Source organism: Syngnathus typhle, linkage group LG8 (assembly GCF_033458585.1).
Source record: "Syngnathus typhle isolate RoL2023-S1 ecotype Sweden linkage group LG8, RoL_Styp_1.0, whole genome shotgun sequence".
NCBI lineage: Eukaryota > Metazoa > Chordata > Actinopteri > Syngnathiformes > Syngnathidae > Syngnathus > Syngnathus typhle.
Genome location: NC_083745.1, coordinates 5,061,315 through 5,082,887, shown reverse-complemented (window position 1 = coordinate 5,082,887; position 21,573 = coordinate 5,061,315). Strand labels below are relative to the sequence as shown.

At 40.2% G+C, this 21,573-nt stretch overlaps 4 protein-coding genes across 6 annotated transcripts; 1 reads left to right on the top strand and 3 right to left on the bottom strand.

Moving 5' to 3' along the window:
• Window positions 1-107: 107 nt before the first annotated feature.
• bag3 (BCL2 associated athanogene 3) lies at window positions 108-4,262 on the bottom strand. The gene is made up of 4 exons (XM_061284420.1): window positions 3,918-4,262; window positions 2,447-2,782; window positions 2,026-2,364; window positions 108-1,941 (listed from the first exon to the last, which is right to left on the bottom strand). Exons 1-4 carry the CDS (start codon window positions 4,113-4,115, stop codon window positions 1,126-1,128), a joined length of 1,689 nt encoding a protein of 562 aa, XP_061140404.1. The 5' UTR covers window positions 4,116-4,262; the 3' UTR covers window positions 108-1,125.
• Window positions 4,263-4,569: 307 nt separating this feature from the next.
• tial1 (TIA1 cytotoxic granule-associated RNA binding protein-like 1) lies at window positions 4,570-10,824 on the top strand. 3 transcript variants are annotated; one of them, XM_061284422.1, is made up of 12 exons: window positions 4,570-4,757; window positions 5,158-5,254; window positions 5,504-5,602; window positions 5,695-5,749; window positions 5,826-5,913; window positions 7,738-7,813; window positions 8,060-8,168; window positions 8,254-8,349; window positions 8,436-8,520; window positions 8,602-8,725; window positions 8,820-8,965; window positions 9,076-10,824. In XM_061284422.1, exons 1-12 carry the CDS (start codon window positions 4,729-4,731, stop codon window positions 9,197-9,199), a joined length of 1,128 nt encoding a protein of 375 aa, XP_061140406.1. In that variant the 5' UTR covers window positions 4,570-4,728; the 3' UTR covers window positions 9,200-10,824. The 3 variants fall into 3 exon arrangements, with proteins under 3 accessions (XP_061140406.1, XP_061140407.1, XP_061140408.1); XM_061284423.1 differs by lacking the exons at window positions 4,570-4,757; window positions 5,158-5,254; window positions 5,504-5,602 and adding an exon at window positions 7,001-7,070 and having other exon boundaries at window positions 5,696-5,749; XM_061284424.1 differs by lacking the exons at window positions 4,570-4,757; window positions 5,158-5,254; window positions 5,504-5,602; window positions 5,695-5,749; window positions 5,826-5,913 and adding exons at window positions 7,010-7,070; window positions 7,288-7,354.
• Window positions 10,825-10,842: 18 nt separating this feature from the next.
• Window positions 10,843-16,243, bottom strand: pkd2l1 (polycystic kidney disease 2-like 1). Its single transcript, XM_061284413.1, has 15 exons — window positions 15,944-16,243; window positions 15,700-15,813; window positions 14,830-14,957; window positions 14,494-14,747; window positions 14,193-14,417; window positions 13,897-14,125; window positions 13,650-13,820; window positions 13,396-13,577; window positions 13,194-13,314; window positions 13,018-13,116; window positions 12,826-12,947; window positions 12,629-12,746; window positions 12,388-12,521; window positions 11,671-11,809; window positions 10,843-11,487 (listed from the first exon to the last, which is right to left on the bottom strand). The coding sequence occupies exons 1-15, from the start codon at window positions 16,215-16,217 to the stop codon at window positions 11,374-11,376; spliced, it is 2,424 nt and encodes an 807-aa protein (XP_061140397.1). The 5' UTR covers window positions 16,218-16,243; the 3' UTR covers window positions 10,843-11,373.
• Window positions 16,244-18,825: 2,582 nt separating this feature from the next.
• On the bottom strand, window positions 18,826-19,258 carry atoh7 (atonal bHLH transcription factor 7). The gene has a single exon (XM_061286098.1). It carries the CDS (start codon window positions 19,252-19,254, stop codon window positions 18,826-18,828), a length of 429 nt encoding a protein of 142 aa, XP_061142082.1. The 5' UTR covers window positions 19,255-19,258.
• Between the last annotated feature and the right edge of the window lie 2,315 nt (window positions 19,259-21,573).

Sequence of the window (21,573 nt, the reverse complement as noted above, 5' to 3'; positions counted from 1 at the left end):
GTGGGCAGTACTGTTTTTGTTGTCTAACTTTAGTACATAATCTGTATTTTTTTTTTTACTTAACTACTAAATGACTTGAATTTGGTGGATCAAATCATCAGTCAGAATTACTGTCAAATACGGTTTATTTCAACTATACCAATATAACTTGCTTTCATCAATGCATTTTTCTGCAACCTGTGATACTAAGCCACAATCCGTAATTTGTGAGAGTGATAAGGCATTACACAAATTGTGCGAGGCTAACGATAAAGCAAATTTTGACACTTTTCAAGTGATTGCTTGGTGTCGTATTGCACTTGTAAGGCATTTTTTTCGTCTGTGACATTACAGATTGTGACTTTGTTGTTTTTTCAAAGACCATTCTTACAATCTAGAACTCTTGATTCCTTATTAGCACCAAGTACTGATTGTCCTCACGTCACAGGTCCACATTCATAAACATAATAAAATATTATATAGTGAAATATAAATACTTGATTGCATTGAAATGACACATTAACCAATGTCTATACAAACACTCAAAACACATCAAAATTGGTGAAACAAATATTTCAAAATTGAGGCTGATCATTTCAGTGTGATACAGTTCCACAATGAAGTGCAAAGATGACAAAAATAACTCAGGTACCAAAAAGCAGCATCGTAAATGACAAACTCATTGTTTTTTTATGCCACAAAACAACTCCAGCATTGTAATAAAGGGGAAATGCTTTTGTGTTGACAACATTTTGCAGCGAGTTTAGCTCCAAAGCCCCAAATGTTTGCACTCTTCATGCACTGTTTACAAACAAATGTGCCGACTGGATTGAGAAAAGCTTCATACGATATTGAATACAGACATAACATTCATTAAGAAAATACTTTTGTTCTCTTATTGTACGATAAAGGCCTCTTCATCAAATTTGACTTTGTCAACACCTCGCTCTTGACTGGTGTCTTATTATGAAAACACTGGCACAATACTGAAGGCAACGATGTCATCTCCAAAAACATGACAGCACAGAGCTCCCGTCGATTACGTGGTGAATGGCAAGAAATACCACCACTGTTAATGAACGCATGCAACTTTCACAAATACTGAGCAGAGTGTGATTTTGTTGACGAGCAAACAAACAATTCTTGTTAGGATATCTCCTTTGCCATCTCAACATTCTCCTTGGTGATCATGCTGGGCTCTCCTTTGGGTGCCGGGCTGTCTCCCGCCGCCAAGGCAGGCCTCGTGGGCGCCTCCTCCAGTTGCTCCAGTGCCTCCAGTATGGTCTGCACGCGACGGACTCCATCCCTTCTCGCCTGCCGTACGTCCACGCGACCTTCTGGATCGACGGAGTCTAACGCTAAGAGCTCTTTGGTCAGCAGTTCCTCCAATAACAAGTATTTCTTATCATTCTTTTTTCCTTCAAAGCTTTTCACCTCCTCTTCTAGTTTAGCAACCCGCTCAACTATCTTCTGTACTTTGGCCAAACCTGGGTGGACGGGACACTGGGGCGGTTGTTCGGCCTCTACTTTTACAGGTGGGACTTCTGTGGCAACGGCCGCCGCCGCGTCATGCGCTTCTGGTTCCGACGGCGTTTGGAAAATGACGTCGGCGGTGTTTGGCTCTTCTTGATGGGGCTGAGGGAAGTGTTGGGGTAATTGCTCGGTCTGCGGTGATGCTTGAGGCGATGGCCGAGGCGATGGCCGAGGCGATGGCCGAGGCGATGGCCGAGGCGATGCCTGTGCCGACTGCTGTGGTTGTTGAGGTGGAGGTTGTTGGAAGTGTTGATGTTGCTGAGGTGGAGGTTGTTGGAAGTGTTGATGTTGCTGAGGCTGTTGAAAAGGAGCCTTTTGGCCATCGCCATCTGTGCGTAAAGGCTGTGTAACCTGGATATTTTCTGTTTTTTGCGGCGGGCTCACTTGTTCCTGCTCCACTCTCTGAGGTGGCTCTCTCATGATGACATGCTGTGGACAATCAGAAGTTTACATATTATTAATATCTGGACCTACATCAACTACAAGTCTATGTGCGAGTCCAAAAATAATTACCTGCGGTCTTTCACCCAGAACCTGTGTTACAACAGGTGACTGACTTCTGATATGATGTGGTAGGTGAATAGCAGCGATGTCTCGTTGCTGGGGATACAATACGGGAGAGGCCCTTTCTCGAGGTGGCTGCATTGCTGCAGAATAGGCGGGCCATTCGTCTTGCTGAAGGCGGTGGTGGAAGGGTTGCTGATGCTCTGCATAGGGGATGCGTTGATTTAACTGAGGCTGTGCTTGTGTTTGGCCTCCTCCACCTTCATGGATTACTGGTATGGGGATGTAACCTGCTTGGAGACCAGTGCTGCTGGGCCGTGGGACTTGGTTATGCGGGACAGAATAAACCTTGAATACAATAGAAAAAGTCATTTATTTTCATTGCAAAGTCCAACTACTTAATTAGAATGGATCTTTGTTATTGACTAACCTCCGCTGTTTGCGATACAGGAGAGCTGGATTTTCCACGCCCCGTAGAGCAGCTGTCAGCGGGTCCATGGAGAGGCGATCTAGGCCTACAATGAAACCCCGGTGTCGGCGAAGGTATCCGCCCCTCTGTCCTGATATTCTGCGCGGTGATTGGGTGGATGTACGAATAGCACGGGTGCTGTTGCTGTTTGAGATCAGCACCTTCATGGAAGACTGGGATTGGGACATAACCAGGGCGAAGGATGGGGTGCTTCATCTCTTTTACAAAGGTCTTCTGCGTCTCCTGAGGGCTTGGTTCTGGTGGTGTGCTGGGTCCATTTGGAGACACTTCCTTAACCTGATGTACACATGAAAGTATGCAATAGTAAATCAGACAAACTCATGTACAAGAACCTTAATTAGGTCAATAAATATTTTGTTGAGTTCTAAATAATTATGGTCTATTGTGATAAGCTATTTTTTTTCCTATGTCACATCTGAGGCGGTATTCGGACCTTATTAATTTTTCCTATAACGACAATAAAACATGGACCACCCCCAAACACATTCATATGCAAACAGAACATAATCGCACAAAGGAACAGCTACTGTTCATGCGGATTTGCAATTAAATTCTATTTTGTATTGTTGACAGCATAACTCAAGTGCTTCAAGCAACTGCCAGTGACAGCCAGAGTGGAATACAAGCAACAGGTTTATTCATAGTTTGTTGCTTTCTGCCTGCGTAACCACTGACAACCAATCTCAAATACCTCAAAACCAATTCTGTGTTTACATTCCACTGCCATTAAGATGGTTAGGCACCTTTTCCATCTGTTTTCCATCTAAAAGAAAAGTTGGGAAATTTCTGGGACTGACCCTTCACCCTCTGCCATTTGAGTAAGGGACGCTGCACACAGGCAAGAGCATTGCACCCATTTTATCCACTGACAGCTGTCGTCTTTCCAGCAGCTTCTGCTTTCGACAGCGACGTCTCACTGAAGATTAACAAGTGGCAGCATGCGAGCCGATTTTTTTCCTGGCCCTCGTCAATCCATCAAAATCTCACTATTTCTCCATGCATCCTATAAATACGCAGTAATACCAACATATAGACTGCACCCCTGGCCACAGTGGTCCTGCGGCAATGCCTTGTAAGGGAAAAGTTTAATATGAGGACGTCGCGGTGTTTGTCGCCATACAGGAACTGATATTAGAAGTCAAAGGTGGTCTCGACATATACTGCAGGATGAGTCACCGAGTAATTATGTCGTTAGATCAGCACGCGGGGACAAAACAGGGTTGGTGATCCGTTCGAAAAGGCTCGTGAGGGGAATGCGTGGGGGAGTTAAGGGGGCAAACATGGCCTACGGTCAGCACCATTCGTGAGCTGCGCAACTCGGATCAGTTAACGGGTCGGAGCGGCTGGTAACATGATGAAGATGTCATAACGCACGCTCCTCAATACAGCAACTTTCTCGCGCATCCCTTACCTTATTCGTGTCGTGTCTGGGGTCGTTCCAGGTTGTGGTGCGGCTGTTGTGATCCACGAAGAAAGGCCAGCCGGTCTGGGGGTCAATTTTGACTTCCCAACCGAGGGGCAAGGGGTCGTTGTCGTTATTCGCCATCGTCGTTGTTGGCGACTGCGTCTTCATGCCGTTCATGCTTCTGGCTGCCCAGCACTGAGACATTTAATATCGGCGACGGACGCTTTAAAGATTCCTTCAAGTGACGTGGGAGAGTGGGCTGGAAGTTTCTCGAAATAGCTGGGTTAATGCTGGGGGGCGGACAGCGCTGGATACAGAGGCATGGCTTCGCTAACCAATGTCGCGCAGCACCCCCCTTCACAAACACACGCGCAGTAAACACGTTTCATCATTTCATAATTTGATCTACCCATTGCCCCATTTGTGTTGTTCTCATTCCCTTTTTTCACCATACCGAATTATAATTGGATTTATAGAATAGGAACCCCCTTGAAAAGTTGTTTTCTCACTGATAAGTAAGCAGAAAATTAGGGGGCTTCACTCATAATAAATAAGCACATAAAAAAAGGTTGCGATCCGCTATCTGGATATCTATGTTTACCAAAAGTTCATTTTTCTTGTGCGAATACGTGACGTCACGGAATACGCATGCGCTCTCGTTACCCGTGGCGAATAGCATGACGTAAACCTGGTGTCCGGTTAGCTAGCTTCTGGCTAGTTAGCAAGTTGACATAGTGTGCCGCGAAACCGAAAATCAGAAGCTTACCAAAGAAATCGTTGTTTTTTTAATTGCATTTGGTGACTGTCGACATCAAGAATGGACGACGATTGCTACCCCAGAACACTGTAAGTTCCAATTGTTTTACCAAAACGAAACGTTTGGTGTGCTAATTTCGAAAAGCAGCCGCTAACTTAATTTGCGCTGCCAACACGAAATCAGCTGTTGGTTTGTATTTCAGGCAACAGTGTATCTGAGGACAACCGTGTTTGCAAAAGAAATATTATTTTAAAGCTTGTAGAATATGTTCCAGAACAACGATTAGCGTCAAACTACTGCAAATGTCATGGCAAATGTCACGTTAGCAGCGTTAGCCCGGCGAGTTGTTTTACTGTCAAGCGAATGAAACGAGTTACACAAGCACGTTGAACCCTGTGCACACAAACCTTTATCATATTGTCAATACTTGTTTTGTTGATGACACGTATGACTTGTTTGAGTCGTGTAAAATAACTTATTTTCTTCCAGGTACGTGGGAAACCTCTCCAGAGATGTGACTGAAATTCTGGTTTTACAACTTTTCACACAAATAGGGCCATGTAAAAGTTGTAAAATGATCACAGAGGTAAGTGGTCAACCTATTTTGCATCTATGTATGATTATAGAATCTTAATACAAAAAAATACATGTAAATATAAGTGCTTTACAAACGTTTTCAGGGAAATTGCAGATTTACCGGCATATCCGGAGCTGGGCTGTGATTTAATTTGAACCTTATGCCAAAATATATGGGTATAATTTTAGGTCATCATTTAAGTTATACAACGTAACTGAAGTTTAAATTAACTACTTGCTCTGACACTTTATCTTGCAGCATACAACCAATGATCCCTATTGCTTTGTGGAATTCTTTGAGCACCGAGATGCTGCAGCAGCCCTAGCAGCTATGAATGGAAGAAAAATACTTGGAAAGGTGGGATACATTTCGCGTTACACATTTAGTCTGATGTAGAAAGTGCCAGCCTGGCGGTTAGAAAATGAAACGTTTACAACCTTTATTTTCAGGAAGTCAAAGTCAATTGGGCCACCACTCCCAGTAGCCAAAAGAAAGACACATCCAGTAAGTATTTTAAGCAATTATTTACTGAAACTGAAACGGTTAGATATTTTTCCTCATTGTTTTTGCGGTGTCATAGATCATTTCCACGTGTTTGTGGGGGATCTAAGCCCTGAGATCACCACTGAAGATGTGAGGGCTGCGTTTGCACCTTTTGGGAAAATCTCGTAAGTTTTTTTTTTTTTTTTAATACTAATCTGTTTATTTTTTTTTCCGCATTGTCACAGCTTTAACAATAATGCTTTCCCGTAAGAATTGTGTTTGGTCACCACAAACCCTGTATGGCTTCAGATATAATATTTATATATACAGTACTGTACTCAAAATGTTACATAACATTTCATTAAGAAGACAGAAGACAGACATTGATAGGTGTTTTCAAGCCATAAAAGAATGACAACAAAACAAAAACATTTGTATATACATTGTACCGTGGTCAATTCTGTAAAGTGTTTTTGAAAAGATCACTTGGATGGATAACAAATGCATACTGTTTATTCAAATGTTGTCTAGTCACTGTAAATTAATTTTGAATTCTGAATTACAGTTTGAGCAGCGCCAGACTTTGTTTTTTTGCCTTCATGGGAAACAGATTTTTTTTCCAGATGTGATTGAAGTGTAGATTCTCATCTTTAAGAGCTTTCCCACAAATGTGGCATTTATCGTTTAGGAAATAACCTCAAATGAGTTTATTCAGATTACTCCTATTTTCCAGGGCCTCATATGACATCAGTAAGTGTATTTCAAGCAATCTTCTTCTATACTGCACATATAGACCAAGAATATTAAAATTACTTAAGATGTTATTTTTAGACAGCATTGGCGTTAATGATTGTGAACTTTAATGATTATGAATAGTGTTTATAATTTCTAAAAGTAACTGACTTTTTTTTGTCAAATCTAGTTGCACTTAAATCACATCTCGCTCTGTTTCAACAGTGCTGGTTATCATGATAAAAAAATATATATATAGTGCGTGTCAACAAAGCTGTATATCTGCCAACATAACTTGAGCTAGCATCTGAACCTCTAACCAATCCTTGTAAACTCCAAATAATTGTTATCAGCCCGGTTTGGAGTTGTTGATGACCCATCACTTAATGAAGTCTTCTCTGCATTATGTCAGCTAGTGTTGCTCTTCTTTGCATATTTAGTCGATGGTAAGTGTCAGCGCAATGTAAGCCTTGTATATGAACGTGAACAGCCTTTAGATGTGGGTCTCAGTCAAGTAATAGCATTTTGGTTATTTTACAGAAATGCTCATAGGATTGGACAGGAGCTTGAAGGCTAACAGCAAGGAACTGTGCACTCTGGAGACTCAGATGTAGTTTTTTTTCTCTATTTATTCCATTTTTCCTCTTGTCTTTATTTGTAGATGCTCTGTCATAACGTGATATAGTATAGATGATCACATTCAGTATGACATGTCTTCCTCTCAATCTCTATTTGAAGTGTTTCATTTTCAATTGTATATTAAGTTTTGTCGTGTTAAGGTCTTCTTCCAAAGTCTCTGAAAATTGTCAATTTCTCAAAATTTGCAGCTCCCCAAATGCCACTCTCCAATTGGTGGTAAAGAATTGACCGAGGAATATAAAGAAATCTAGCCATGTATGCCATTTTATTCCTTTTTTTCCCCTCTTTATGTATTTCTACTTTTTTATTTTTTTTAAGAATGCATGATAGCATACAGCATATTTTTTTACGAGATTCTACGTAGTGGAAAAAGTGGTGCTATTGTGGCAATTAATTTTTAATACATCTTAAGTTGTGTAAACTCTAGACTGCATGTGTACTTAATTCCTGCTTTTGAGTCAGTGAGTCAGCACTCAGTTCAGGGTCCTAATAGCTACCAGTAATATAGGACAGTGTAGTGGATTCACAATTCAGTGTGTCTTGCGTGGCTCCTTTTTTATTAATTTTTTTATTTTTTTAGTGTAATGCCGTCTAACTGGAAGATTCACTGACGTTTTTTTTTCCACATTTTGCTCCAGAGATGCTCGTGTTGTGAAGGACATGGCGACAGGCAAATCAAAGGGGTATGGATTTGTGTCCTTCTACAACAAACTGGTAAGGCTCCAGTGCTGCAACACAGATCAAAGGTTATTTCTTTTCCTGTTTATTACTCTACTTTATGGAGAAAATAAATGTAGACGTGCATATAAGTTACACACACATTCAAACTGTACCTTGAGTAATTTCTTTGCATAACTTTGTTGAGAATAACATGAAGAGAATAATTTGTAGAATACCATATATCAATATATAGCAATGGATTGGGTGAACTCTGTGTCTCAACTAGTTGTGTTTCTATAGGATGCAGAGAACGCCATCGCTCACATGGGAGGGCAGTGGCTCGGAGGACGCCAAATCAGGACCAACTGGGCAACACGAAAACCACCTGCTCCCAAAAATTCACTGGACAGTAAGTTTAGATGGAAAGGAAATTGTGTGTGAAGGTTTTTTTATTTCCTGTGTGTCACAATTTTTTTTTTGTTTGTTTGTTTCAGATGGCTCAAAACAATTGCGGTTCGATGATGTTATGAGCCAATCCAGTCCACAGAACTGTACCGTGTACTGTGGAGGTATCCAGTCAGGATTATCAGGCAAGTTCTTATTTAGTGTTTAGTGGATTTCTTGTCAGTTTTGATGAAATTTACAATAGTGTACTTTTTCTCTCAAATGATATCAGATACATTAATGCGGCAGACCTTCTCATCATTTGGACAGATCATGGAAATCAGAGTCTTCCCAGAGAAAGGATATTCTTTCATCAGGTAATTGCACCATTTGGCCTCTAGATGTCAACCAAGTTCCGTGTGGAGTGAAATTGCTTGATGGGCTCTTCTCCTTGACAGGTTTTCCACCCATGACAGTGCTGCCCATGCCATTGTGTCAGTTAACGGCACGGGCATCGAAGGACACATCGTGAAGTGCTACTGGGGCAAAGAATCTCCTGATATGACTAAAGGTTCGCAGCAGGTACAGTAAATCTTCTGATATTGGTTTAATGAACATCATTTGGAGTCAAGTCTCTTGTTTGCTCCTGATTGAGTGATTTGATTTTTTGTCGCAGGTTGAATATGGCCAGTGGGGGCAGTGGAATCAGGTCTATGGAAGTCCGCAGCAGCAATATGGGCAACAGTATGTGTCTAATGGATGGCAAGTTCCCTCCTACAACATGTATGGCCAGTCATGGAACCAACAAGGCTTTGGTGTAGAGTATGTACCAAACTCACGCAACCTTTAGTTAGACTGGCACGTCACAATTGGAACGAATTTTCAAAATATTGCTTCTCCGCAATTTCGCTTATCATTGATTGTTTTCACAGACAGTCCCAGTCACCCGGCTGGGTCGGAGGATTCGGCTCTCAATCAGCTCAGGCTTCAGGTTCCGCAAGTTCAGTCGTGTCTAACATGACCAACTTCAACATGACTGGTTATCAGACACAGTGAGCTGGTCCAAATTTACTGAGGAGAAACCGTACTCATAACGCATCTATTTGCCTCAAGTAACACTTTTTTTTTTTTTTAATGATAATGCCCATTTCAACTCATACACAGGTAGGGAACCTGCCTGTTGTTTTTCCCCTGAAACGCTCCCCAATTTCAAATTTGAATAAAAATAAAATAATACAAATAAAATACACGTACAAATAAAAATACCATCACTCTGTACCAAACTATATTTGTGCCTTTTGCTAGAATGTCACTCAAATATAGTTTTGTTTGAAACCTCAAATTACAGCAATACGTCAACCATGTTCTTTACACTTCCCAAAAAACAAATATAAAAACCATCAAATATTTTCAATTGGTTACTTGTAGTCCTTGTTAGAATATTTATGCGCCCCCTGTGCTTGGCGCATTTTCTATTATTTGATACTGTCGGTAATAAAATGCCACAAGTCTGAGTTGGTGTTCTTAATTTAAGTTTGTACAACGCCAGAGTGTCGCCTCTAACCAGCATTGCAAGAATTGCAACGCGCCACGGCAACCTTACAGCGTTTGTCGGTGTTCAGCTAACACCCAACAGTCACTGCATTTTTTTGATGGGAATGAGAAGTGCTTTGTAAATAGAACTCCTGAAATAGTTTGCGGCGCACAATAATTTCTTTTAAAGTGCTGTGGCTTTAAAAATAATGACAGCAAATTTATCTGTTTACTTTTATAAGCAAGTTTTTTTTCTGCTTCAGAGAGATCAACAGCATGTTCTTAGTAAGCTTTTGACATATTTTATGTTAGTGAACCTGTCTCGACTTTGATAGGCTCAACATTGAATTGAAGTGTTAAATTCATGAAAAGAATTCATCATCTTGTTGACAGATCATCTTTATGCTGATTCTGGGCTGGTTTCCTAGAGGAATATAAAGTCTTTTTTCTTTTTCATTCTTCCTCGCAGACCAATCCCTGACTATAGAGCATTTTCTAATCACCCACCTTTGTAAAGACAAATAGATCTCGTGTCCTTCCTTTAAAATGTGATTGCCTAATTTCATTTTGGGTTATTGCATGTTAGTGGAAGGATTTGTAAATATGGCTACTTTTGCCCTTTTGGTGATCTTTGGTGAACAAAAGTAAAGTTTAACCAGGCACCCTTTCATTTGGCTTGAAATGATCTGCCATTTGTTTTATCATGTGTAATAGTAGACATACTTGATGGTTTATTTTTATTTTTCTGGGGGTGGTGTTTAGAGCTGTTTGGATGAACAAAACAATTGACAAAATAAAGAATAATTGCAAAACTCTATGCAGCTTCAATACCGTACATAACTAAGGGTCGGATGTTATGAAAAGTCTTTGGTGAATAAATAGCAGCAATGGCAGAGAGCGGTGCCCCTTGATTTTAAATTGTCCGCTGAGGATTTAGCCATTTTCTTCAAGTAGCAGGAAGCAGATGTTTGAGCTCAAACTGCACGATTGGAAAGTGCGTTTCTATTTGTCGCATAAGATATCGAATGTAATGACAACTTGCTTCCGTGGAAAAAAAACACAAGTGATGTTTAGTAAAAGCTGGGAATTGTTTTCATTAGAAATAAAAACTATTTAGTCACTTGAAATAAAGACACATTGAAACCAAATCTGAATAGTATGTTTATTAGACACTTATTTAACCGCATATACATTTTACCAACACACCTTAATGCAGATTTCAATAATTATGAAACCCTTGATTGCACAAATGTTCACACTTCACTGTACTGCGCAAAGAAGTTGACAACTTTTTGGGTAAATGGTAAAATAGGCAACTATAATTTTAGGCATTCATCTGTTATGCTGTGTTGCCTAACAAGAATATATTGTACACACTTCTAATATGTAGTTTTTTATTTAAGCAGAATCTACTTAACATTGTAGTTTGTAAATATTTGAGCTGAAACATTTCATATTTAGCTCTAGTGCTGATGTCTAGAAAGCAAATAAAAAAATTATTTACAGCGCATATTTTAAAGAAATGTGACCCGGTCGAAGCTCAAACGCACCAAAGTGTTAAAGATTTCTATGCTGAAATGAGAGTGGAGCATATTTTCAGCAAAGATATATTACTTTTAAAGCATTAAGATTTTTGATCCGTAACTTTTTCTTCATCCCCTATGAAACAGCTTCCAACAACACATCTCAAGGTTTTATCACATGTGACAGTCATATGTGGGGATAGGGCAAATTCTTCCTGAGGGCAGCGCGGGCTTTGTCCCTCGGTCCACACAAAGCAGGATGCTCCCGTCGGAGGCATTTTTATCCGCCTGCATTAGGTCATTTGAAAAAACAGTCACATATATTCACATGCTGGTTGTAATATTTATTTTTTGTTGTTGATTGATAGTCAAGTCATTTTTTATACTGTACTGTAATGTCTGATTAAATGCAAATTTCAGTGCACATGTTGACAAAATGACCACATCTATGGGCAATTTGCTTATACTCACAATGTGATTGGTCACCGTCTTTCCATTGGTTTTGTTTAGTTCGCTTATGTCCTCTATCCCAATTTTCTTCAAAATCAACTCAATCTTCACTGTGATGCCGGACATGGCACTTTCAAGGTGGAGAACCTGCCTGGACAATCTGGAATTAACAGAGAAGAGAAGGTAAATTGACTTGTATAATGTTGTATAATTCAATTCACACAAGCTATTTAGTTAAAGAAAGGAAGTTTTTCTACACGGAGCCTCATTGTGGGGGACAAAAGAAATGCTCATGATGCCGGTTTTGAATTAAAGGCAGTCGATTTGGCTCTTAACGAATGAAATAGAGCTGCTGCATGTACTGTAGGGGTTTCTTCCGACCACTAGAGGGCACTAGGCTATTGTTGATGACATCTTGTTGCGTCACACGTTTTCGCGTCTTCTCCCATGCTTTACGGCTAGCTCGTATTGCATTGCCAACTTTACTCCTGTAAGTGGTCCCATTTTATTTATTTATTGTTGTCTGTTATGTTAATATAAGGTATGCGTCCCCAAAGAACCATCTTTTCCCAACAATTCTCTCTGTGTATATTCTCTTATAAATGACAACTAAACAAAACCTGCGTTTTATAGTCCTGTGCAGCTTATATATTAACAAAACAAGATTTCCCCCTAATTTTAGCAGGTGTGGTTTATAATCAGGTATGGTTTATAGTCCCGAAATTACAGTAACGTGACCTTAGAAACTGCTCTTGGTCCATAAATGCGGGATCAGCGTTGTTCTTTTGGTCATTTAAGATCATTGGAGGCTTTTCCCCTAAATTTTTCCCATAGTTCATTCCAAGATTGTTGAGTTCAGCAGCAAGGGCATCCTGAGAAAACGGGAAAATCAAAAAGTTTGATTGGTCTCTTTGTTCCATCGCATGACAAGCCAAGATATCAGAATGTCGTTTAGGTCAAAGCATGTTACGGTACAAACCCTTTTTTCCTCCAGCTCTGTTTTCATTTTTTCCTGTTCATCCTCATCTAGAATGTGGTTCCCATCACGGTCAAACTGTGAGAAAGCTGCAGAGATTTCATGATCAGCATGTCCCATCCTGTGACATCATCAGAGTGGTGAGAATTGTGTTTAAAACTTTACTATTGCAAGGAATAATCTGAATCTTTTCCACTTACTCTTTCAAAGTTTCTCTAAAATCTTTGAATTCAATATCGCCAGACCCCGCGCGTAGAGCTCTCTGGACGTCTGATATTTTCTCATTTTTAAGTTTCAGCTTCATGAATGTCTTCATGTAACTCTGATTGGTAAAATCCCAGACCATGTGAGATCATATTTGAACTTTTCTATTTCACAGCAATTTCTGTTACCTGTTTGATGATGTCGGTGATCTGGAGCTCATCTTTCTGGGACGACAGTTCCTCTTTCACCTCGGAATATGTGTCATTTATGATGGCAAGAAACATGTTCTGAAGAGATATAAAACGGTAAGCTCGACATACACACTGATATTTTCCTCGCAAATGACTCGCGTAGCAGGACTTACTAGCAGGACGAAGAAAACGAAGAAAACGTATGTGACAAAATAAATGGGTCCAAGGACTCTGTTTGCACGATCAATTGCGTCATAATCAAAGTCTCCTAGAATAATCCTGAACTGGGTGAAGCTGCAGGAAAAAAAAGATGGAAAGACTGGTTAGTTCACACACAATACAGATTCAAGTTGCTGTTTTGGATATATCACTTACATGCACTTGACAAAGGTGCTGAAGGATTCTACTTCTGTACCAAAGAGTAAATATCCGAGTTGAGCGTAGGCGAAGAACACGATGAAGAACATTATAGCGAAGCCCACAATGTCTTTGGCACAGCGACCAAGTGTAGAGGACAGCTGAGTCATTGTCTTATTGAAACTTATGTACTTGAAGACCTACATAGACAAGAAGAGTAGTTTGGAATGTTGGCAAATGTCAAAGTTGAGAGTCCTACTCTAGTATTTTACCTTGATCCACGCAAAGAACAAGTTGACTGCGTTCATATTATTGTATTGTGTTTGCCAGAATGCCAGAAACTCAAAGTCAGCGTAGATTTCGGGTTGGTCCAACAATTTGCCGAGCAACTTGTCCACTTTGACCGTACGAAAAATATTGAAAATAATGGCAACAATGGCGAGCTGGGAATGAGAAACTTGGTCATTGTTTGAAGCTCATTGAAACGTGGAACGATTGCTCTGAGCAAAATGTTCTTACCAGTATGACTACTATGTCAAGAATGTTCCAAATGCTATTGAAGTAGGAGAACTTGTGTATGCGAAGCTCGAGAATCTCCTCCACAACATAATAGAGGATGAATAAGCAGAAGACCATCTCACAACCCAGGATGAAGTAGTCCCAGTAGTTGATGTAGCGAATCAGTTTGACTGTTCGGATCTGGTAGGAAGAAATAGCTCCGCCAGTTGCCGGGAATTCCACCACCAACCTGTCAACAGACTGACGTCAAACGCAAATTGGGATAGCAATCAATCAATTTGGATGTCAGTCTGTACCTAATGACACAGAACATGTTGATGTTTGCATTGTAAGTGGAGAAGTCGATGAAAATAGCCCTGGTTCCTCGGTCCAGCCAAAGGTTCTCCTCTAGCTCTTTTAGTACAATTGCGCTTTCATCCTTGGTTCGACCCAGGTCCTGGTAGTATCCGGCGCCGCTGTAGGTGGTCAGCAACCCCCAGTGGGAGGAACCCTTGATCATTTTCTCAGTGTGATAGTTCCACCTACAGAGGAGGATAGGATAAACATCTCAAGAAGACTAAGTGCAGTGCGAATCTGTCGTGAGGAGGTGTGACTTACGCCGTGCCATTGATAAGACCAAAGTTGAGATCATCCTCCTTCTTATCATTGTAGACATCGTAACATCCTGTGATCTCATCCTGGAAGTCTTTATGAACTTTACAGGAGTTATTCTTGATCTTAATCTGCCTCATCCTTGGAACTCCCAGCAACATGTTTTCATAGTAGATGAAGGACTGATCTCCACTCTCCAGGGACTGGTTATTGTACCATTTAGTCCAGTAGAGCCCATCCAATAATGGTTCTTGAGCAAACTGTTTGTTTGTACAGAAACAAGTTGAAATCATCACAATTGCTTCCAACTGATGATGAAATCCATCCAGACCAAATACTCACAGTCCAGAAATCTCCCATGGTGCTTATGGACTGAAACTTAACCCCACTTTCTCCGGCCGTATTCACAAACAGATCAGTCATGGCTTTGGTGTAATAGTAGGTGCTTGAGCTCGTCATACCGTATGTCACTGAAAGACAACATCGTGACGTTGTTAACACCTCGATCCTTATCTGCCTTTGCTCAGGCTCTCCTTAAACCTCGGTCCATTCAGCGCTCCCGAGATAAGACGTGCCATCTATTGGGCACTTGTTTTTTGGATGTAGTATTTATGTTGCAAGCATCAGATGGGTCCAGATTAGAGGCTGTAATTTGTTTGAGGAGAGAGCACGCAAATAGCCTCATCAAACAATGTCAACGTTTACATGGACAAAGAAACAAAAGATGAGGCCAAATGCTCTTATCGCTAAAAGGCAAAAGGGTTGTGGTCATGGCCCTTTCATGACTAATGGTTGGCTTGACAAAAGGGGCATTTGTGGTAGCAGGACTTTTTGGGGGTAAGCCAACCATCTCAATTTCCTTGATATCTTTTCACTCATGCTCTCAATTCTTTTTCAAAGCGCCAATTTTTGGACACTTTTCAAAATCAATCGGTCAGTTTTGAATTTGCAGTGCCAGTCAAACGTTTGGACAGCCTTGCTCATGTGATAAAACAGATTTGTCTGAAATATTTAGCATGAATTATTGTGACAGTTCTAAATTTATGGGTCAAACAAACTTGACGAAACTAAGTGATCTTTTGGGATAAAAATCAATTTGTTGTATCAACATGGGCCTACTGTTAGTCATTGCTTGTATGCACCTAAAACTAATCACATTCTGAATAAATATCATTCACCTTTGTCTTTCATTGTGTCGATCTGATTACTTACAAAGACAAATATCCACCAAAAAGACCACGTAGACCATTAACTCCCGTAGAGTTGTGCGGACAAACAGTTCCCGGTTATCCGAGGTGTTCTCAGTCAATGTCGTACCCCACAAGCCTACCAAGAATATTGAAAAGAAGAAAATGGTTCTGTTCTCGGATCAATCAAACACAACATTTGTGACGGATCACTGTCTTGGTAAAGAGGATTTTTCAAGTAGAAGCAGCCAAGTTCATAATAGTCCTACCTTTAATGAAAGAGCAGCAACCTCTTCGTTTCTTCACCGGGATTTTATCGGCTGAGCGCGGTTCCTCTGGCAAAGAGCCTGGGATGTCCACGTTGTACATTCTCTCCATGGAACCCTGGAAGAGTGGCTGCGGGTTGTAGTCTGTGCTCACGACTCGAGGCAAGGGCGGCGAGTCGCCAATGTAACCCTGGTTCACCCAGGAACCCATGTTATCCAACTCGCATTCCACCTGACTGGACAGGTGGCTGTCGGCACGGTTGTTCAGACTCTTCATAGCGCAGGATCAGAGAGGAAAGTCAAGCAGGGGGCAGTGCGGGCAGTTTTGGAGCACCTGCGTGTTCCGACGGTTATAAGGAGTAGGTGACATAAGCGTTGTGGAGGGAGGAGCCGGCCGTCTCTCTGCACGAGCATTTGTTGTCATATTTTGACTCGATAGGAAATTAGGATGATGATGGCTTCATATGGATTTCACAAATCTTGACAATTTAAACATTTGCGTAATTGTTATCCCATAGTGGAAAATGTCAAGAACGCATTCCTGGAAGTCTTGCTTTGTTATTATTAGAACTATTACAATTGTATTTGTCTATTATTATGAATGTGCTGATTTTTTATGTCGAACTCAACTCTAATATATTAAAATATGTTAGTAATGTATTTAAATGTTCTGTAGTCAGTAGTAGAAGCTATATTACACTTCTGAGTAGTATATAGCTCAGTTGCAATAATAATGAAGGCAAACTCTTTATAGAATACTGCTAGGGATGTCACGATTGAATATTTTTAGAATCGATTATTCTATTGATAATCCCATTGGATATTTCTTTTATTTTGTGTGAAAGAATTAAAAGAATCCTTTATTACTGTTTATTAATCAATTATTGTTGTTCATTTAGAATGAGTTGGTGATAGAAAAACATTAAAACAACAAATGATATTCGCCAAGAGTAAAAGTTTCTAATTTCTTATTTTGATTAAGCAAAATTAATCAGTCTGTTTTCATGATTGACTACACAAATCAGTGATTAATTACTGTTGACAGGCTAAAATCAATAGATTGGGACAAATTTAAGAGAAACAATAGTTAAGATAGTTGCCGATTAATCGATTAGCTGTCAGTTCATCGATTCATTTTGCCAACTCTAGTGTCTTCAAGGGTCTTACGAATAATTCAGCAGTTTAAAATGCAACATTGGTTTCTGTTTCAGTCCTCTAAATGACTTTCCTGCTGAGCACATTGCTGTCATCAGCAATAATGTAGTGTCATCAAGTTGTATGTTGATGCTTTTTTTTTTTTGCCTGCTGCCAACTGTTTGCTGCCTGTGACTGAATTAATGAAGAGCGTAATTGCAGTGTCACTGACACGCACTTTTGACTCTACCGTCTATTCATTTTTGACATGGCAACTGTCAGAAAGCGTTTAATACGTAGGCAAACATTCATTGTAGCCACTGAGTCATTATGACCATCTGTATCAGCGTTTGCCACGTCCAGCTAAAATGCACCCTCACAATTAAAACCCTCGGACAATTAAGCATTGGACCTCTAAGACCTTTTTCGGACATCATACGTTTTGTGCAAAAACAAAACAATTTGCAAAGCCCACCAGTTAAATGGCAGTTGGGCGTTACGGTTAATCCACTGCTGTAGGATCGTTTATTTTTAAAGCTGATAGTGTTTGGGTCCAGCCCTGGCCGCTCGCTCGCGCTCCACTGACTCTGAACTAAGCGATTACACACAGCCATTAGCACACAATGGAGTTTAATTTTTGCTCTCCCCCCCCCGCTGAAGCCATGCAGGCCGGCATCTCGCTCAGAGGCTTCCTTAAGCTGCCCTGGCTTGTGCCACCCATTGAAATTTTTTAAATCTGTGACAATGGGCTCTGATTGCCATTTAAATGTGTCGTGCTGTTCCAGCTGTAAACAATCCTTTGTGTGCACGAGACATGAGGTACAAATAAAAAATAATTTATTTCAAAGAATAATGCTAATGTGGTTTGAGTTTTTGCTGCATAAGGTGTATTGTTTTTTTGTTTTTTTATGACACGGCTGACGCAAGTTTCTGTTATCTCAGGGTACAGAAGCTGTGAACAAAAGGAGGATTTACATATCAGGGTGCAGTGCAAGTGGACATTACTGCTGAGGTAAGCTTGTCACTTGCACAAATAAAGACCGTCCTATAAATTACATTCTCTCCCCAATAACAATGTCGTCAGTAGCGCACAAATAACTGATAGCAGATGTATAAGCTTATTAAGGGGGGGGGGGGGGGGGTGTAATTCAAATTCCAATGCTAGTGGATGAGAAATAAAAACCACCTAAAGCAAATGTATGCTTTGCTGTTGAATATTAAACAGTCAATTGAGCAAAGCCATTTTTTTCTTCTAAAGATAGACTTGTATTTATATGCAAAAAGTAATCATCATAATTTCCATAGAAGACAGTAATGACAAAGCGGAATAAATTTGATAGAAGATATTTTATTCTCATTCCAAAACTAGAATTTAGCATGTAAACAAAAACATTCATTTCAACAATATTAGCTTTAATAGTGCAATTAACACCTACAATTCTCTGAATTTAAAACTGTGTATTTAAAACAGCTATAAATACACAATTGCACATCTATTGGTCATTTTAATGGCACTATACTACATGTCTCTGATCTTTACTATGTATTGAAGAACCTGCTCAATATCCTAGCAAAAATATATGCAAGACTTTAAAAAAACAAGCCTTTTGTCAAACAAAGATGATAAAAAAAGAAATAAATCAATACAAACGTATTTACGGTCTCCTTAATAGGAGAAAACAAAGGTTTCACATTGCCACTTACAACATGAGTGTTTTACTCGCCGACCGGCAGATTGTTTTTTTTTTTTTTCATACGTTGAGCTGATGCCCGTCGAACTGATAAGAGAAAGAAGAGTTGATATAGTCCTGCCCCGTGGAGTCGTACCTCATGAGGTACTGATAGTCGTCAGGCTGCACGCAGTCCAATTGCATGTCCACCCACTGCACATGTGCAGCGTTGTTCCTCTTAGTGTCCGTCAGGATCCGGTTGAGGGCCATGATGTAGCTGAGAGCCATCTGCAGGGTTTCATACTTGGACAGTTTCTTGTCTTGACCCCACTGCGGCACCACTTTTCGTAACCGGTCGAAGGCCGTGTTCAAGCCCTGCATCCTCTTCCTCTCTCTGGCGTTGGCGGCCATCCTCCGCCGCGTGGCCGACTCGTATTTCTCCGGGCTTTTGGAGTCCGCTTCTGAAGATTCGGACCCAGAGTCTGTGCAGCTCGAACGGCGAGGCTTCATGTCCCAAGCGCTTTCTCCTTTTGCTTTGGAAGCGGACAGTGCGAAGAGTCCAAGGTGTCTGTGCTGCACATAACAGAGCGGCTTTTTATAAGGGGCACAGCAGATGAACAGGTGGCAGCAGGTGGAGTCCCTGCCTTCTACCACCCCCTCACACCCACTCGCTGCACATACACACAAATGCATAGAAAGTATATATGCACACTCAATACACACACAGACACACACAAACAAAAAAGCCTTAATGAAATTCCAATTATCTCGGGCTGGGCTCTCCGGCCGAGGCTTCACTCCGTGCCATGTGTCACAAACACCAAAGTCTGCCATCTGCTTGCGCAACTCGTCACAACTGATGCTGCAAACAAATTTAATTAATAAAGATGACAACAAAATTAGTTTGGATCTATTCATATTTATTGGGTGTAAAAACCACCATGTTCAAGAATTCCCATTGAAAGATGCTCACTATATAAAAAGTTTAAAATTAGCTGCTGGACACTGACTGGATAAAATTGTTCCTCATTTGTTAATTATCTTTTAAAAAAAATAACTATCTGTATTTTATTTCAGAAGACCATACAAATAAATATACAAACGAGATTTCTAAAGCGCCCGTCCTCAAATCTCCTTTCACCACTTGTGTCTCATAATCTGATTATTAGCCTGAGGCAACAGAAGTGTAAGTGTGCTTTGTAACCCGAGGGATTTTGTCTGAAAATCTGGGGATTAAAGATCTTCAACAATATGGACAACACGGTGCCCAGATTATTGCACCAAAACCTGGAAATGATATTGTTCACCGTGTAGCTCAGGGTTAATACTCTTTGAGTTATCATAATTGATATTTGGATTCAGAATGATTTAGAATTTGGTGGGCATACATGTTAAGTACAGATGGAGATGGGGAATAAATAATTGATCTGTGTACCAAGCCGAGAAAAAAAGGGGGCGACAGAATCATTTGTCTGTCTCGTCTTTCCCATCTGGTTACATTTCATTTAGAATTCAGGGGCACAATACATATATTAAATATATATAATACAACAATCATCTTTTTTTTTTTGAGAAAAACAATCTGTGATGGAAATTCAGCAACAATTTAGCGGCAGGTTTTACAAAGAATTTAGAAAGGATAGCGTTTCCGTTTAGTTTTAGTCAGATCGAACAAAACTATGAACATTTTTTTATTTGCTTTTTTTTATAAATCATTTTTTAATACATTATTTTTAAGGCAGTTATATGAGGGGTTTTGCAGTGATAATTAAAATATTCCAGCCATGAATTATTTATTTTTTTCTTCTTCTAATAAAGTCTCATACCAAAACCCTATGAGAACACAATGCCTATTATCTTTAGAACTTTCTAAATTATTGTCTTATCTTTGTGCTCTATTTGTGCCATTTATGCAATCCTAGTTTCGGATTGAGCAACTTCAGACTTTGGTGTAGAGGCAAGTTTTGAATGATTAATCATCGTGGAGGGCGAGTATAAAGGCTGTCTCTCCTATTGGGTCAAGCTGATGCTGTCTGGTCATTTTGGGCTGGACTGGTTAGCTGTGCAATTAGGCATATAATCCAATCTACCAGTTGGTTCATTGATTACAGATTGATGTAGTTTGCCAGCTGCTGCTTGTCTTGTCTGAGGGGCTCGTCGTCTGAGATGAGGCCGTGCTCTTCCAACTCGTTTTATGATTGGCCCATTTGAGCACCTACGACTTAGTTGTGGCGTGTTGACAAAAGCCATATGTCACAACTGATGAGTGACCCGTCAGCCTCAACAGATACACATTCTGCATTAAATCCACATCCCCTTATGGAGAAATGGAGATTAAGACACAAAGCGTATGTTTTAGTTAGCCCGGGAGAAAGTGTCTCTCATAAATCCAGTCATCATCTCCAGATTACTATTACAAAATGAGCCTCATTCTGCATCTCATCATTCAAAACTGTTATCATATGGATCGGAATTAACACTATGAGGCCTGTTTGAGATTTTGATTTACATAATAGAATGTTTATGGTCATCAAGTTGAAGATGAGAAAACTATTGAATAGCAACAATAATAATGTTTCCCACCTCTGTATTCATACTATTCATAATAATAATAACAGCCATAATAATAATAATAATAAAATCCCCTTCGGAGTACTGTTATTTTCCCATTATAAATTTATGACTTTGCAGCACACACAAGCGACAGCCAACAAGCAACTCGACTTGGCAGCTGGTCAAATGAGGCTCACAGTCTAATTGGGTCAAGTAAGGTGAATGTAATTTTATGCCTATTTGAACCTTCTTCCCCTCTAATTAGACTCATTAGCT